Source organism: Struthio camelus, chromosome 1 (genome assembly GCF_040807025.1).
Source record: "Struthio camelus isolate bStrCam1 chromosome 1, bStrCam1.hap1, whole genome shotgun sequence".
NCBI classification, from domain to species: domain Eukaryota; kingdom Metazoa; phylum Chordata; class Aves; order Struthioniformes; family Struthionidae; genus Struthio; species Struthio camelus.
The window spans coordinates 112,458,295-112,475,893 of NC_090942.1; the positions used below are offsets into that span (position 1 = coordinate 112,458,295).

General features: G+C 36.8%; 1 protein-coding gene across 8 annotated transcripts in view; it reads left to right on the top strand.

Annotated features, from left to right (window-relative positions):
* Positions 1-17,599, top strand: part of LOC104139644 (multidrug resistance-associated protein 1) — a 40,634-nt gene that overhangs the window by 12,357 nt on the left and 10,678 nt on the right. For all 8 annotated transcript variants that reach the window (XR_011135012.1, XR_011135023.1, XR_011135021.1 and 5 more), the window contains 15 exons: positions 1,164-1,310; positions 2,123-2,207; positions 2,323-2,389; positions 3,623-3,749; positions 5,144-5,320; positions 5,832-5,999; positions 6,982-7,168; positions 8,990-9,059; positions 10,026-10,086; positions 11,243-11,462; positions 11,956-12,110; positions 13,197-13,352; positions 14,345-14,544; positions 15,363-15,489; positions 16,854-16,955. Coding sequence is in view for 3 of the 8 variants with exons in the window: in XM_068910862.1 (XP_068766963.1) it covers positions 1,164-1,310; positions 2,123-2,207; positions 2,323-2,389; positions 3,623-3,749; positions 5,144-5,320; positions 5,832-5,999; positions 6,982-7,168; positions 8,990-9,059; positions 10,026-10,086; positions 11,243-11,462; positions 11,956-12,110; positions 13,197-13,352; positions 14,345-14,544; positions 15,363-15,489; positions 16,854-16,955 (2,049 nt within the window). In the remaining 5 variants the exon portion in view is untranslated. The remainder of the gene's footprint in view (positions 1-1,163; positions 1,311-2,122; positions 2,208-2,322; positions 2,390-3,622; positions 3,750-5,143; positions 5,321-5,831; positions 6,000-6,981; positions 7,169-8,989; positions 9,060-10,025; positions 10,087-11,242; positions 11,463-11,955; positions 12,111-13,196; positions 13,353-14,344; positions 14,545-15,362; positions 15,490-16,853; positions 16,956-17,599) is intronic.

Below are 17,599 nucleotides of genomic sequence, written 5' to 3' on the forward strand. Positions count from 1 at the left end.
AACTTCCTTTTAGATCCCTCTGTTAAACTCTGTCAGAAAGTAAGTGGATCAAATTGGAACCTTCATTTGGGATAAATGACCACCATTAACTTCAGTCACACAAACTGGCACCTTGTTAGTGCTTAACTTGCAGTATGTAAGAGCTGAAGAGGAATATTCCTTAGGAGCAGTGAGAGGGAGGATGAAGGTCGTGCTTTGTCAATCTATTTGAACCAGTGGGTGAGAAGAATTCACAAAGATTAAACTGAGATCAGTGCCTAAACTCAGCAGAGTCTGTTCTGTCATAGGACAGAAACTTAACTTTAGGCTTTTTGGGTGATTCTGAAGGCTTGGGTGCCTTTTGTGTAGGAGGCCAGCTCACTCTGACGAGCACAGAAAAGAAGCCTAGGGACCTTAGCCTCACCAAGCTAAGAGCACCCACTGTGTTATGCCCACAAGGCCGATGGTACGCTCTCAGTCATCCCTAACAAAGCAAAGCCTTTAAGACAGCTCTGCCTTTTATGAAGCATCTGGGCTAATGAACATGACTGCAGAGCATTCGGGTGAAATAGAAAGGGCCAACATCTCTGTTGGTATATTATAGTTTTTACTCACAATGAGACGAATTTGGTCATCAGTACCTCAGGCAACTTTGGAACACTGAAGAAGAAAAATACTACCTTAATTTATTTTGCTAGAGAGAGGTTGAAGATAGTGATTTGCAGACATTTTTGAAGAAAACTCCAGGTGGCCAAAAATAAAACTATCTGCCTGCAATAAATAATTTTACTTTATGACCAATGTCACAGCAATGTTTAGCAAAATGAAAACAAGTCTGAATTTGCTGAAACATCCTGTTTCAATGTTTTCAAAATGAAAAAATGTGTTCCTGAGATGGGAGAGCTATTTCCTGTGGTTTCATGTGTATCCAGCTGGGTTGAACACAGTGGCCATGTATTTTGTATTTATTTCAATAATAAAATTGAAATAGTACTGCACTCCATAGTGAAGCCATGCAATAAATTTCATGTGCAACAAAGGCAGAAGAGTCCCTGTTCATAAGTGAACAGATCTAGGATTCCATACCTTTCAGTTGCAAAGAAAAATAATAGCCATGTATAAATTTTAGTTATAATGTGATTTTGCTTCCAGATGTATCTTTTGTATTTTTTTTGATTTAAAAGGTCTCATTGGCTACATTTGGAGTCTTCTTTCATCTGGATGAAGAGAATGTTTTAACAGCAGCTAAAGTTTTTACCTCTATTTCTTTATTTAACATTCTGCGACTGCCATTGTTTGATTTACCATCTGTCATCTCTGCTGTAGCCCAGGTAAATAGATTATGAATAGAGGTGCTATAAAAGGCTCATATTTAGCCTGATCTTGATCTTCTGTGTCATGTATTTCATCTATTTCTAGGAATGATTATGTCAATTATTTTGTTATCCTTTATTGAGATGAAACTGCACCTTATCTTGATGCAATGAGAAGCGTGAAAGATGTTTAAAAGGTATCCCATGAGTTTTAACTAGGTTGATAATGGCGTAGCGTGCCTGACTGTGGCTGGGAGCCTGATTTGACTTCATTTATGGTCTGCACACTGCAAGGTCGAAAACTTTTCATAAGGTTTAGTTCCAATAGCTTAAAACTTAGCACAAGTGTAAGTAAGTTCATTGCATTTCACATCACAGCACAGAGATGGTCATCTCATCATAAACTCACAGTGAAATACTGTCTTTCAGCTTCATTGTTTTGTTAGGGCGTAGTAGCGTGTACAGTTTCTTAAAAACAAAAAAGCTGAAAAGAACCGGAAGTGTTTTCACCATCAGTTTTTGAGCAGTCTCATTAAATCATTAAGAAGAACCAGCCGTTCAAAGATTAGCTATATATTCTAATGTTGGATATGTCAAGCATGCTCTGTTATTTTATAGGTACTAAGCAGTAGATCCTCAGAAAAAAAATATACGTTGTTGAATACTTAATCTAACAGAATAATTTTTATGTAACCATAGCACCTTTGTTATCTATTTTTGAATAAGACAAAATGTTTTTTCCATGTTGTTTAGAATTTTTAAATTATTATTTACAAGTTCAAATAATGTAAACATGTTGCAAGGACTATATAGATTTGTTCATCTTACAGACCAAAGTTTCTCTGAGCCGTTTAGAGGATTTTCTGTATGCTGAGGATCTTAATCCTGAAGATGTCAACACAAACTACAGTGGAAGTAAGTCCTAGTTATTTATTTTTCATTGCTTATTAGTTTATACAGATGATGATTAAGGACCTCAACTGAGGGGGTGGATTTGCAAGTCATTGCTCTTTTTTCTTTACTGCAACAGATCATGCTGTTGGATTTATTGGTGCTTCTTTCCGCTGGGATACAAGTGGCCTACCAGTCTTAAAAAAGTAAGATGTTTCTTAGTTATTTTTATGAACTCCTTTACAGAATGTGAAGCCTATGAAGAGTCTGGTGGAGTAGTTCATGATGGTACATATCAAAAAGAAGGTATGGTACCGTTTCCAGAGTAGCCCCTGTGATCGTGATGCTCTGGAAAGTCAAAAGAACAAACAAGCAAAATTTGCTTATCTCACAGTGGTGTCTCATGCTTGAAAAACAATCTTCCTTTTTTGTCATTTCTTAGCAAGGTATTTTCCTAAGTGCAAACTGAACCACGCTTATACTGCTACATGATAAACGCATTGGAAGGTTAATAAGGAAATGAAAGGGAGTGACCAAGCTTCAGAGTGGCATCAGGAACCTGTTTGATAAGTTCTGTTAAATATCATTAAGACAGCTGTAGAGGTTACAGCCCACACAGTCCAAACCCCTCACCGCATGGTCTACCCTATTCCTCTCAGGGTGGGGGGCATCACTTCCCATAGCATGGCACTGGATGCCTGAATATCAGCCACCATAGCCTGTAGTATAGGATCCAAGTATGAACCACCTTCAGTACCATATACAGACTTTGTGAAAGTCTGGTACTGTCTCTGCCTGCAGTCTTCTTTCTTTACCTCATCTGAGTTCCAAACCCCAGTCTGAAGGGCTTTGCCTAGGGCCTTCAAATAAGAACATGCTTAGATCCGGTTAGCATGGAACGCAAGTGGCTCTGCTTGTATGCTGAAGTTTATGAGTGCTTACTGTACCCTGAATAGCTTCAGAATCAAACCACAGCTACTTTTGACAGCAAAGTATATGGAGATTGAAGGACAGTCTTATTTACCCAAACAGCTTTTTTTTTCTTTAATTGGGGTCGCACATTGGCTACAGTAGATGCTATAACAGTGGTACACATTGTGAGAAGTCTAGCAGTTGATTAGCAGAGTAAGATGGAAAATGAACCACAGGGCTGAGAAAAATAATAAGACTACTTTTTGGTTAGATCATCTTCCATTTGATTCTGTTGTGACCAAAGGAAAGCATAACTTTTTAACTTGCCAGACAAATAAAAATATTTTTAAGATCATTGTTGAAAGTTTCTGAAGTGTACATAGTCAAAGGATGCTAAAACGGAGGTACTAATCCATGATCGTTGTGAGGGTAAAATATATGTATTTCTTTCTTGGAGCGATCACAGTCCATACCTTATGCAGTATTTACAGAGAGGGTAACTAATTTGTCTTCCTCAATGTTTCCAGTCTGAGCGTCAGCATTCCTGAAGGCTCTTTAGTTGCAGTTGTGGGACAAGTTGGATCTGGAAAGTCATCTTTTCTTTCTGCTATTCTTGGAGAAATGGAGAAACTTGAAGGAACAGTTCAGAGACGAGTAAGGTCATTTTTTTCCCCTCCATAACAAAATTAAGGAGAATCTGCTCTTGGAAGCGAGTTTTTACTACTCAACTCTTTATGACTGTGAAAAGAAACATTCTGGCAATGGAAGCTTCAGTGCTTAGCTTCTTAATCTTGAATCTTCAAAGAAAACAAGTAGCACAGTGTCATTTGGTAATGGTGTAACTGTTTTAAATTGGTTTCAAGCTAAGTGATGATTGCACTTATTCTCGTTTTGTTATAATCTACTATAGTTCCGTGCAGAAATCCTAAGTGGTTAAGTCATATATTGAGCCTAAACATTTGGTGGCTGCTGATTTTGAACAGCTGTACAAACATGACCGACTTCTAGCAGCGGTAAACTCATGGAGAAAATGATTCCCTCACTTTCAGTGGCTTGCCTGTAGAGAAGATACAGCATATATAAATACAGGGGAAAAGTTGAGCTTTAGGCAAAGTTAGAATTAAGATATTGGCTCTGTCAGTGACAGGAAATGCTGTAGCTTAACTCTTTTTGGACGAAACAATGTTAGATGGAGCAGTGAAGGTGCCCATCACAAAAAAAGAATTTAAGGAAGCTTTTATTGGTTACAGATGTGCAAAAGGCTAACCTCTAATCACAGACTGCAGTGATAATTACAGTGCTTGAGGCAATAAACATCAATTTATAACCATAATACCCGTTAATGCAGTTGCAAGTGGATGTGGCAACACTCAGCCTTGAAAATAAGGTTAGAACAAGAATCTTCACTCCTTTGGAAACCTAATGGTATCCTAGTCGCTGACAGAGGTGAGGAAAAGGGGACGAAGCTGAAGTGTTCCAAATCTAAGAACAGAAATTAATGGGAAGAAGATGAACTGTGTAGAACCTAATAAGGAAGACTTATGCCCAACGTGTGTATCCGTATTATTTATTTATAATAAAATTAATAGACTTTCAAAGGGCATATAGCTTAATATAAGAAAGGAAGGATCTAGGAGCATTTCCAGTCATTATTCCTGTCCTGTAGTCTTAAGTTCTCCTGGCTGGTGCATTTCACAGCAACTTAAGTAAAAATATAAGCAGCCAAACTCTGCTTTGACTTAAAACTAACATGGGCCCATTTTGCTGTCTTGATACATATAAATCTTTCCTTACAATGGATGCCTCTGTTGCTGTCAGTTAGATCTTTCCCTGAAAAAGACTTCACTCAATATATGTTCCAACTCTGTTGCTTCTATTCCAAATACGTGCTCTCATGCAAGCTGTTTAACAGTGTAATAGTGTCCAAGTTTTGGAAGTAATGACTAGTTACTTTGAGATAAAGCTAGAAGAGCAAACATTTTAAAATGTTTTTTTTTTCATGTGCAGACAGCCAAAGTAAGAATTTGTTTCCAATTCTCTCTGTTTAGGGGTCAGTGGCTTATGTTTCTCAGCAGGCTTGGATTCAAAATGCCGTTTTACAGGAAAATATTCTCTTTGGCTCAGATCTTAATAGGCCATACTATGAGCAGGTTTTAGAGTCTTGTGCTTTACTCCCAGATTTGGAGCAGTTACCAAATGGAGATCAAACAGAGATTGGAGAAAAGGTGAGAATTTGAAGAGTCATAAATGATACAGTAAGCTAATTTATGTGCTTTTATATTTTTATATATGATCCATATGATAACTAATACTGATGACTAATCAGGGTTCAACCAAGTGCACCTAGCCTAACTCCTTATCTGTCTGTAAACTTAACAAGTTCAAGCAGTTCAAGTTCTGAACTCCTATTCGATTTTGAATAGCTTTTTTCCTTATGGAAGTTTTTTGAGTCAGCGCTGTCCTGTTCCCCAGGGTTTCTCTGAATACTGTGCCTGTAAATAATAGTTGCTTTTTAGTTTTCTGAAGTACCTTGCATTGACTCATTTTGGAATGGGAAGTTAATCAAAGGGCAAACTTTGCTCTTATTACTTGAAAATCCAACTTTTTACCTTTTTATTTTCATATCTTTTCTAAAATTTACTTTGATTACCTGAACAAACTGATGAAAAGATGAAATGTGATACACTGGTTGTCTTTTGTATTTAAATGTGGATTATTTTGACTTTCTTTTCTTAGGGTGTTAATATAAGTGGAGGGCAGAAGCAGAGAGTGAGTCTGGCTAGAGCAGTATACAGCAATGCTGACTTATATCTGCTGGATGACCCCCTATCTGCTGTAGATGTACATGTGGGGAAACATCTTTTTGAGAAGCTGATTGGGCCGTCAGGTCTCCTAAAAAGCAAGGTAAAGCAGGAAGACTTCTTTTCAATTTTGGGATGAAGTGCTTTGTATGATGCAACAGACACAATGAAAGTCTCGGTCATTCTGCAAAAGCTTACCTCTTTACCTAGTATGTAAATGACAAGTATTCTGAATAAAGAGACTAAATAAGTAGCACTGCTGATTTTGCCAGCTTTGAAGCCTATCAGGGAGACATAGCAGAGACCAAGAAAAGATTGAGAAGTGGGATGACCTGGGAGACTGTGTGTCTCGTAATTTTTGGTCTTTGCTCATGTACAAGCAGACATTGAAGAGCGCTGTGATCTGTCGTCCCTCTTGATGCGTCAGTGCAGTAAACAGGCTATAGAAAGAAAGGTTTGTTGAACAGAAAAGTTCTTGAGGAAGAATGGAAGCAGAGGGAATAAATTTTCAGAATTAAAACTGTTAATGTAGGAAGGTAAGGTATCTGGTAAAAAAAAAAAAAATCTCTTCAGTGTTCTGAATTAATGCTGATTACTACTGCTGGCTAAAGTCTGAAAAACACATGGATTATATCATAGGTAGATGTCCTTCACTTGCCCTCTCATCCTTCTCCTTTTTCTTAATTTATCTGCTCCATGGGTGATAAGTTTCTGGCAGAAATAACTGCAGTAATGGTAGACTGCTAAGCAGAATTAATGGTGAGACTATCAAACTAGATGTAGCGTATTAGATTGTAAAGAGAAGAGGTAGTTATTACAGCTCTTAATTTAAATGATTCCTGAACAAAAGATACACATTAAGAAACAGGTAAGTACAAGCATTATCAAGTAGCTATACAAGTAAACAATTTGACTTTAGGATTGGCAATTAAAGGAGTAAGGTAGTAAAATATGCAATAATAAATCATTAGAATGAAGTAGACAAGTAGGCAAAATCCCAGAATATTCCATCATATCGTTCTAGCCATCCTACTATAACGTGCTTTGTTTTCATATGGAAAAATGGAAAACATTCTGTGTTTCAGACTCGTGTATTGGTGACACACAACCTAACCCTCCTGCCTCAGACTGATCTTATAATAGTAATGGAAGAAGGCAGGATAAGTCAAATGGGGACTTACCAAGAACTGATTTCAAAGAGAGCTAACTTTGCTGAGCTTACTCAAGTCTTCCCTACAAAGAACAGAAGTGAAGAGACAACCCCAGTGAAAGGTGAGAGAATTTATTTCCTACGTCTTCTTAGGGGTTTTCCTTGTCATTCAAGCTTCCCAAAATATTCCTCCTCCATTTCCTTGAAATTAATAGAATAATTCCTAGAAAACACAGAGCATTTCCCTGTAGGTTTTAATTTAGAATTATAGGTTATAAACTGACATAAAATTCAGGGCATTACTGCCCTGAAATCAAATGGTTTACTCTTTCTGCTAAAGGATGTGTGATCAGGCTGCCTCATGCAGCTGTTCTCGACTTTTACATACTGTATTATTTATCTGCTAAAATTACCTGATTCTATTCGAGCGTTTATTATCCAATGAATGACTTTTGAATGCCGTTTTGAGTGCTGTTTTGAATTAATCTTGTGGTAGGTATCAGTGACCTTGTCCTATTTTGTATTAGGTGCTCCTCATTTCCATCAGCTTAGACTGCTCTAATCATGGAGCACAGCATAAAGAGTAGGAAAAAATGTTTCGTTTGTAGGAGAAAAAGTAAATGAAGCTTCATATACTCTTAAGAGATACTTCCAGCCAACAAGTAGCATGAACAAACAAAAAACCCCATAGTATTTTTAAAAAAGCATAGCTATACAACAGTCAGGCTGGTTAGGACTCACCTCACTCCTGTACATGAGTTAATATGTGCTCTTTATAGAGTAGTGGGAAAGAAATAGGTACATTTACAATGCAATTTATTTGACTTGTTTTCACCATTTACTTTAGAAGGAGATGAATTGTAGGTACTTACTTTCAGGGAGGTAATCTCTCCACATAACGTGTAAGTGTCTTACAAACATCTGCAGCATCACTTATCTTTTATAAGTCTGGTTTGCAGTTGGCTTAGCAACCCTGATTTGAGCCTGTAGCAGACAGCACAACCTGGTGAGCTTATTAACTCAAGCCCCATACTGGAGCGAGCACTCTCAGATTTTTGCTGGGGATTAATAGGAGGGGAAAGACAGAACAGTACAATTGCGAAAGGCAGCAGTGCCTTGAGCAGCTTGACTTTCTCTAGGGATGCTTCCATGTAAGGAAGCATGTATTATGCCTGAAGGGGAGTAAAGAGAGGGAAGAAGGAGCAAGGAAACAAGGAGGAGAAACAGCATGGGGTATGTTGTGATACAAAAGTATGCAACAGTGCATTCAGCATAATGAATGTATTTAGAAAACATATCTCTGTCTTTACAGATTTGTTGACTTAAATGACAGCAATCTACCCTATTCCTGAAAAAGGTGTTGACTCCTTTTTGTTTATATTAACGCATAAGGAACAGCAAGGTGATCTGTTCTGTATTCCAGCTATAATGCAAGAATGTTTTGAGATACGCAGTAAACTTAATATTTGTAGGGAGTTATAAAATAATACTTTTACTAAGCAAGAACAGAATTCCAAAGAGATTCCATACCATATGCTACCATAGTTATTTTTACTTCAGTAAAGATACACTAGCAGAAAATGTAGAATTCTGTTTTCTTTGCAAAGCTTTTTACAGTATCTTTAAGAAATGTTAATTCTGACTTCCTTGCTTTGTGTGTTCAAAGAAAGTGTATTGTTTCAAAGTATTTTAAAAGTTATGCTTATTAACTTCTTCCACATAATGAAAGAGATTTACTTGCTGTCAGAGTTCTAGCATCTAGCCATAACTTTATCCATCTGGTGCAGTACATGTCTCAAGACCAGGGGACTGACTTACAGAATTCATAAAGTAAAGTATCCCCATTCATCATGTTGTCTCTTTTTTATTTCTAGCTTTCTGTAGCGTACCTCTCTACACATGGTATAATAACTGGAAATATTTTTCTATTTTTTCTGCTATAGTGAGTTCTTCAAGAGAAGAGGGTCAGCTAGGCAAGAGTCTGCCACAAAGAGAACTTTTGAAACATACAGAGTAAGTATTAAATTTAGCCATTACCTAATTGAGGTAATGCTAGAGCAACCCTAAGTGGTTATACCGCACGCTGCACCATTATCCTCCACTCTGTAAACATGAGTTAAGACTGAATGCACGTTAGCGGTTGGATGCAGTGTGTGCGTCTGGATCTCATCTTCTGGCTTAATTTTATACCAAAGGAGTCCAGTTAATGTGCTGCATGAGTTCAAGGGCTCCAGTTCATGGGCTGCTTCACTGCGTGAACGAAAGCATGTTGAGTGGGAATGACGGGGAGTTTCGCTTCAGAAAACTGCTGAAGTCACTGATGTGGATCACAATTCCCTTGCAGCAGTTTAACTTCTTGCTGTATTAACAAGTAGTTTATGTTTTTTGTTTTTCCCTGTAGCCTTGATTTATCTTTGTCTACATTTAAGACAACCTCCAATCTTTCAAATAGTTGAATGAACTCCTAGATCACTTTATAAATTACTATAGTGGTATATCAGCAGTGGGGAGCAGAAGATAGTACAAAGGTCCCTGAAGTAGTAGAGACTTATGCTAGCAAGCTCAGACAGTGCAAGTCACCTGAACTTAACCGCTTTGGGCCAGAAGTAATAGAATTGGGTGTGTCACGTAGTAAGCCCTATTTCTAGACCCAGACTAGGTCTGAGGCCCAAGTCACACCACACTTATGTGCCTTAGAAAAGGGTAGTCTCACATTTCCAGCTCTAAAGTCAGGCTGTGCAGAGCAAGCTCGGTTTTATCTACACGTAATGATATGAGGCATGAAAAGGCCATACTGAGTATTGTCTTTTGATAATAGAGTTATTCTAAAAACATAAATGGAACAGCTGAATGCAATTTATCTCCTTAGAAGAAAAATCACAAGACTTTATAGAATGCATTTTTGCTTAGGAATGAACAGATATATTCTGTGTACGATGAAAGAAGATCTTAAAATATATTTGGCATTCTCGTTTGCAGTCCTTCCTTTGATCAATGGAGAACGCACACAAAGAGTAAAGAAAAAGTTGCCACAGGTGGTGTAAGTATCCCTAATAGAAAAGGCTTTGGCATTTGTTTTCTTCTACATAGAAGAAAAAAAATGTTACTTTGCAGTCATACCTGTCTTGTTCTTGTTAAGGTTACCTGACATCTAATTACTGAATTTCAAATCAATCTTCATTTTACCAGGTTTTAAGTGCTCAGTGTGAAACTTTCTATTTTGATAATCTGCTAGAGGCTGAATTTTTGTATTAAATCTAGGTCCAGTCTGATTCACATATCTCATAAAGGACAAGCTTAAGAGAGCTTTTACCTCCATTAGAAAAACATTCTGTCTGCCTCAGCTTTAGGAAGTTTCAAAAGCTGTGTACTGGCGCAGAGATGAAGTTTTGCGTGATAATACTGCTGCAGTATTGTTTTATATTAGAAATGCACTTTCTGCTGTCTCCATTAAAAAATCTGCCAGTTGCTAGGAAGATGCCAAAGAACAGGTAAAACAGAATGTGGAGAGGGCCAAAACTTGCTGGGATGCTATAGCCAGATTAGAATTAAGAGCAGTGAGAAAACAGGAATGAGTTTCCAGCAAGAGAATAGAGACAAACACTTGAATTTGCAGAAGGGAGATGGAAGAATCTGTGCCAACCAGCGTTTTCCTCCAGACCCTATAATGACATCCAAGAATCTGCCATTATTCTGCTGCCTTCAGTTTTTACCTTTCAGGTAGTCTAACTGAGTTTATCCTTGTTAGTCCAAGACTACACCAAGGATGAGAACTTTCTCCTGCTGTGACTAATTCCCTTAGCTCCAGTAGCCTAGAGTAGCAGTTCTAAAGTTTCTAGCTCCATTGGTGAATGGAATAACATTTGCTTCAAACAAACTGCTCAGGTGTTGCACTCTTCTTTTTTTTTTTTTATAGTTTACATATATAGAAGATTTTTGAAGTCTGGCACCAAAAAGTATCACAAACAAGCTTGCCTATGATACATGTTGTTAAAGAGCAGAGAATGGTGGTGGGAGAGGAAACCTCTTTGCAATGTGATTCCATGTACCTAAGTTATCAGACTTCATTAAGAAATTCTTCAGGTTTATTCTGAAGAACAAAATGTATGCAATTCCCGTCATATAATCTATACTTGCCTTTAACGATGATAATGATTTTTGGAAGTAATTCCTTGTGTTCCTTTTTATATATTTAGATGAAAATGGCAATTGTTTTGAAATACCTGCAAGCTTTTGACTGGCGATGGGTGTGGCTAACCATAGCTGCTTATTTAGGTCAGAATGCACTAGCTATTGGACAAAATCTGTGGCTTAGCTCCTGGACTGCAGAAACAGCAGAAGTTAATGATTTCACAGAATGGAAACAGTTGCGAAATTATAAACTTGGTATCTATAGCCTTTTGGGATTCATACAAGGTAAGGATGAGCATTTATGACTAATTTCTCTCCATTAGCAAAGTTTATCTACCCGAATGTTTATTACTAAAGAAATAACACTGTTATAACAGTTATAATAACACTGTTTCATAAGCAAAATTGTATACAATAAAGTATAGTTATTTAACCTGGCAGAGGAGCAGAAGAGATACCCAGCAGTGCAGAAGAAAATGCTATTTAATTTTATGGTGCTTCCTGAAACATCCACATCTCACCTGCTGAAGTTATGTTGGCATGTCAGTGGGGGAGCACATCAGTGTCGGTGTATAGTAGCACGCTAGCTTGAGAGACTTAACTGCAGGGAAGATATGAAGTAGTAGGATGTGCCAGCAAAATACGGAGCATTTGTTAAAACAAAGGTATGAAGTAGAACTATTGGATTGGTCACTGTGGTAGAAGACAGGGACAGAAACAAGCTCCTCCTCCTTTCCCTCCTCAGCCATTCATACCGTTATATTTATTTGTTTACAAGGTCTTCTTGTTTGCTGTGGTGCATATGCGCTCATCAGAGGATCGCTTTCTGCTTCTCGGGCATTGCATCATCAGATGTTAGACAGTGTATTGCACCTTCCTCTTCAGCATTTTGAAACTAATCCAGTCGGTCAGATCATCAATAGATTCACAAAGGTAAAGGGAAAACTGATGCATATTTTCAATTGCTTGAGTAACTGCAGATTTACTCCTCTTTAGTAGTGTTGAAAAATTAAAAATATTCAAAGTAACTGAATGCAATATCGAGAAATAGAAAGTTACTTCAGTGCATAAAAAGTTAAAGAACTGTCTCAAGCCATTTTCTTTAAAAATTCCTAAAATACATTGCTAGAGGTTACTTAGACCCTCTCCATGATCATTAGGGGCCTGTTCCTCAAACGTAATTTCTGCAGCGTGACAAATTTACCACAGCTAAACCTGATCTGTTTTTTAAAATTTATTTATATTGCTCTTTGATGTTTTATTGCATATCTCAATCCAATGTTATTGCCAAAAACAGTTAATATATCAAATTTAAGTTCTCAGGAGTATATAGGCCTACAGTTAATGTTATTTTCTATTTTATAGTGCTTTGACTTTAATTGGAATCTTTAACACGTAAATGGGTGTTATTAACTGACTTGAACGCTTTCTATTACCATCATAAGCAGATTGTTTCACTGCATTATAGACCATTTCAAATACAGTAGCTGCTGATAGTTATATTCTCTGAAATGGATTAAAGGGTTGTTGTGCAGTGCACTGAAAGATTAGTTGATTTAGGTTTGACTTCTGAGTCAAGTCCCTATTCTGTGGTTGCAATGTATTATAAACTGGGTTTAAGAAAACTTTATAGTGTACAATAAGGAATTAATAGTTTTTCGGTACATTTCTGAATCATTAGCAGAAGCACATAGAGTAGTTAAGAGCTGAAATCCAGTCTACATTTCAGTCTAATATGATTTCCATAAACTAAAAAGTATTGGTCTTTTTTTGTTTTCACCACACCCTGAGTCAGTTGTTTGACATACTATGTCATTTAAAGCTATTGTATCTATTCCAGTATTAGACAATAACAGAGATAGATATAGTAATACACTTTATTAGGATGTCATTGGTTTTTTTCCCCCCAGGAACTATTACTGAAGATATTTTAGTTTGATCTCATTTTTTAAATGGTGCTTCCTTGAAGTCTTTAGTGAAATGTGCTCACGGTATTAATTCTTTTGTGCATTGTTACAGGACTTATTTGTAGTGGACATACGCTTTCATTACTACTTACGAACTTGGTTAAATTGTACACTAGATGTTATTGGAACCATTCTAGTTATCACATCTGCCTCGCCACTATTCATAGTGGTAGTTATTCCCCTGGGATACTTGTACTTCACTATCCAAGTAAGTTCATTAAGCTTTTATAAAGATTTCTAGATGTGTGTGCAAAACAATCATGGATGCAAGTATAAATTACTTCTTGTTCTGAAAAATATACAGAACACACCTGAAATTTTTTACAGAGAAGAGCTTCAGGCTTCTTAAAAGGAAATTAGAACACTTCTTGAATGTTTCCTCTAATGTTTAGGAACTTTGAACAACTTACATTCATTTCTTTATATTTGCCTTTTTCTTTGGAAGATACAGTATTGATACAGAGCCCACGAAGAAATTTGATGAAGTTACCTGACAAAAGTGGGGCATAGGGAAAGTTAAAAGCTGAAGAGTAACTCTGAAACAGCATGTGTAATAAATAAAGTGATGCCTAACTTATCTGTACTATTTCTTGTTTGGAGTGTGAGCTGTGTTACTGAGAAGCCAAAAGAATGTTTGGGAAAGACTAATGGCTGCATTCCTGTTTCTTGATGCTCAAATTATGGTCTATGATAAAGAGAGTCTAGAATAAAATAAGATTATAGAAGAAGGAAGAGAGCGTATGGATTCAGGCTTTGGTTAAGGAATTTTAGTACAAACATCATTACATAAAAGAAATAAAAGCTAATTGTCATCTAAGTAAGAAACAAGGCATTCGAATTTAAAAGCTCACATGAAAATTTTAGTTGGTTGTCACATACCTCCAGTGATATTGCAGTGATATTCTATAGAGTTTGGAAATAATTTTCTCTTATTTCAGCTTTGGTAGTAATTTACCTAAATCAAAATATTGTGGTTATGTAAGCATTGCAATATTAGTATGTCCCCAAACATACTTTTTTCTGTGTTGTGTATAAATAGCTCTTTTTCTTTGTAGATACTTCCAACTTTTTCATATTCAGAATTTACAAGAATAACTTAGAGGTTTAAAAAAAAATGGAAAAATATGGCAAATGTTTAAATCAACAGAAAAGAAACTTTAGCAGCTTAAAACATGTCTCTTGTCCGTATTGTTTTATTAGCGCTACTACATAGCGAGTTCACGACAGATTCGACGGCTAGCTGGAGCATCACATTCTCCTGTGATCTCCCACTTCAGTGAGACTCTCTTAGGGGGATCAACAATACGAGCATTTGGCCACCAGGAAAGATTCATTAGAAAAAATACTGATGTCGTGTACGAGAACTTGGTTTACTTCTACAACAATGTCATCTCAAACAGGTACTTTACAGCAGTTCTGCATCTCTAACTGAGACCTTCTATAGAATTCTACAGCTAAGTGCTTAGTTTCAGTCAGAGTGAACCCACTCAGAAACAGAAGAAAGGACAAGAGCAATTTATCCATCATTCTTCGTAGTGAACGCATAGATTATGTTTAAGGACTAGGATGAATTCTTCTTTATGTACCAGAAACTAGCAAATTTATGGGAAATGTGTATGTGCTGTCTAGGATGAGAATGTTTCTGAAAAAGAAAAGGTTTACAGCTAGTTTCCGGACGTGGACTGTCCTATGTTTCAACTGACAGTTCCTCTTACAAATTCATGACAAATCTAATCTGTATTTCATTATTTCATGAGGAAGTAACTTGGTGTCTGTACCTACAGTGTAGCTATGAGTTAAATCCTGGGTATGAGGAAATAAGTGCATTTCCCCTTCCTCCTTTATCATGCAGTACCTTGAATCACAAGCAGTTACAGGCAGGGATTAGTGAAGAGGGGGTTTTCAATTCTGATTTTCATTCATATACCTGAATCTTTTTAAGGTAGGAAGAGTAGGAAAGCAGTGTGACTAATGAAGGGCAGACTGGCCAGGATTCAAAAGATCTGCATTTTTTTTCCTAGCTGTGCTAGTAGTTCACAATTTACTTTAGATATGTCATATTCCCTCCCCAGTCCATCAGTAAAATGGAATGGTAATTCTTATTTTGTAAAGCAGGTTGAGACTGATCTCAAAGAGCCTTTATATTTACTGTTTGTTCACTATGCCATAAAAAATTCAGTAGGTAATTTACTTTTTTCCCTGCCCTGATTTACTACAGGTGGCTATCTGTCAGACTTGAATTTCTAGGCAGTTTAATGGTGTTCTTTGCTGCACTATTTGTAGTACTGGCTGGAAATACAGTGAATTCTTCTACAGTGGGTTTATCCGTATCATACGCTCTAAATGTAAGTAATGGTATAGTTTTGATGTTCTGACTCTGTTACATATGAAAAAGGAAGAATACATATGATGAAATTGAGTAGATGAAGATATACAGCAGTGATATCAGTGAAATTGAATCCCATGGGCAGAACAGAATATTTTTGAATCCTATTAATTCCAGGAAGCTTTATAATTATTTATCCACTTCTGAATTTAAATGAAAGAATACTTATTAAAACATGCTTAAAAAATAAGGTTAATCAAACTATGCATGGTTTACTTTGAAGTGTTTCTTGCTAACGCTATGTAGGAATGCTTACTTATGAGAGTACTAGAGTCATTCACTTTGGCATCATGCCTGTAAAAGTAATATGCGAGAGCCACATTTGGAAGGTAACAAGGTAAGATTTATTGGTGAACCGCTGGTTAAAATATGGGTTAAATATTATATACACAAAAAGTAAGCATCCAAAGTTTTTTTTAATCTTGCGAAGCTTAGGAGCCTAGTGGTGGCCAGATTCCCCCTATGGTATGTGCTTAACAAGCACAACTGACAGATATTAACTAATGCCTGGCAAATTTAGTTTTAAATTTCTATTAGTAAGGGCATATCCACATCACCCCCAACTCACAAGAGTTCCATTTTACGTTACTCAGAGACAGAAGAATCTCCTTTATATCACCATATATTCAGTGATGGCAATCACAGATAGTGCAGGGTTTTTCACCTTCCTCTATTTTATGTCAAATAGACATCATTCTTTATTTGTTTACCTGTGGCATCTCAAAACAGTTGATTCTACGAATTCTTTTGGCTCACTTTTTTTCCTTTTGAAGTGCGCATATTTAGCCACAGAACTGTTACTACTCCATTATACTGAAGTGATACCACTTCTGGCTGCTGAAGCATTCTCCATACTTGAAAACAAATTTGGCAGACATAACAGACCAGATTCATGTCTGCATTCTCATTCTAGATTCTTTGTTCTACGTCGCTAGCTTACTTTATCCGGGGAGTAGCACAATATATGCACAATATGGGCCATATATATCCTTCTTTTCAACATATCATGCAATTACAGGGCATTTCATAATGATCCTGAAGTATTTTCAGATCTCTGGAGGTGTTACTTTGGTGAAAAGTGTTAACAATAGCCATTGGGCAGTCTTGACAGCAGTCAAGAAGTGGTCAGAGCAACACTGAGATCAGTGATATCAAAATGACAGTTCATTTGACAGGCCATAATTTTCTGTATAATTTCTGACTTCTGTGATTAAGCACCCAGCCCTGTGAATTGATTAAATTCAAGGTAAGTTTTGAAATTCACTAATCTGTGTTCTAGTAGAGTCAATGTTTTTACATCCTACAATGCAATTTTTTCCCCAGATAATTCAGAGTCTAAATTTCTGGGTGCGTAAAGCATGTGAAATTGAGACCAATGCAGTTTCAATTGAAAGAGTTTGTGAATACACAAACATGGATAAAGAGGTGAGCATTCTTTTTGGGAAAGTAAATAAAATATTTAATTTGCATGCGTAGAAAATGACTCACTTGAATTTAATATTGACAGGTGGTAATAGCAGGTTATAATTTGCTGTTACCTACTTTCTCAAAGTTTTTACGTTGAGAATAATGCGTAGGTTCCTCAATATATTTATTGTACTTACAGTTCTGTTTCTATTTGGACAACTCAGTTTCCTGGCATCTTTAGCAGTAGTGAGACTAATCTATCTATAGCTCCGATGAACTCTCTTGGTTACCTGCAATCAAGAGGAACATTTTAAGAGGAGAACACAGGGAAGAGTAGCCTGCCAGATCCCTCACTATCATTCATCTCATGAGAGACATTTCTTTCAGAGCAATTGGCCTTAGTTATTGTGTTTTTCTGAGAGTACTGCCTGTATCAATACAGAAACCAAAAGCCATGGTCTATCTATCTCAGACATAACCCTCTTATCTCTCTTCATTCGCTTTTATCCCTCCCCAGTTTTTCTGTTTCTTTACCTTTGTTCGTATCTTTCTATTCTCTCTTACTCTGCTTTTTTGGGAGAAAAAAAAGTTTCTTGTAAAATATGCATTTTAAATGTCTGGGAGATTAGGCATCCGATGACATTCACTTCCTGGCCTGTGAA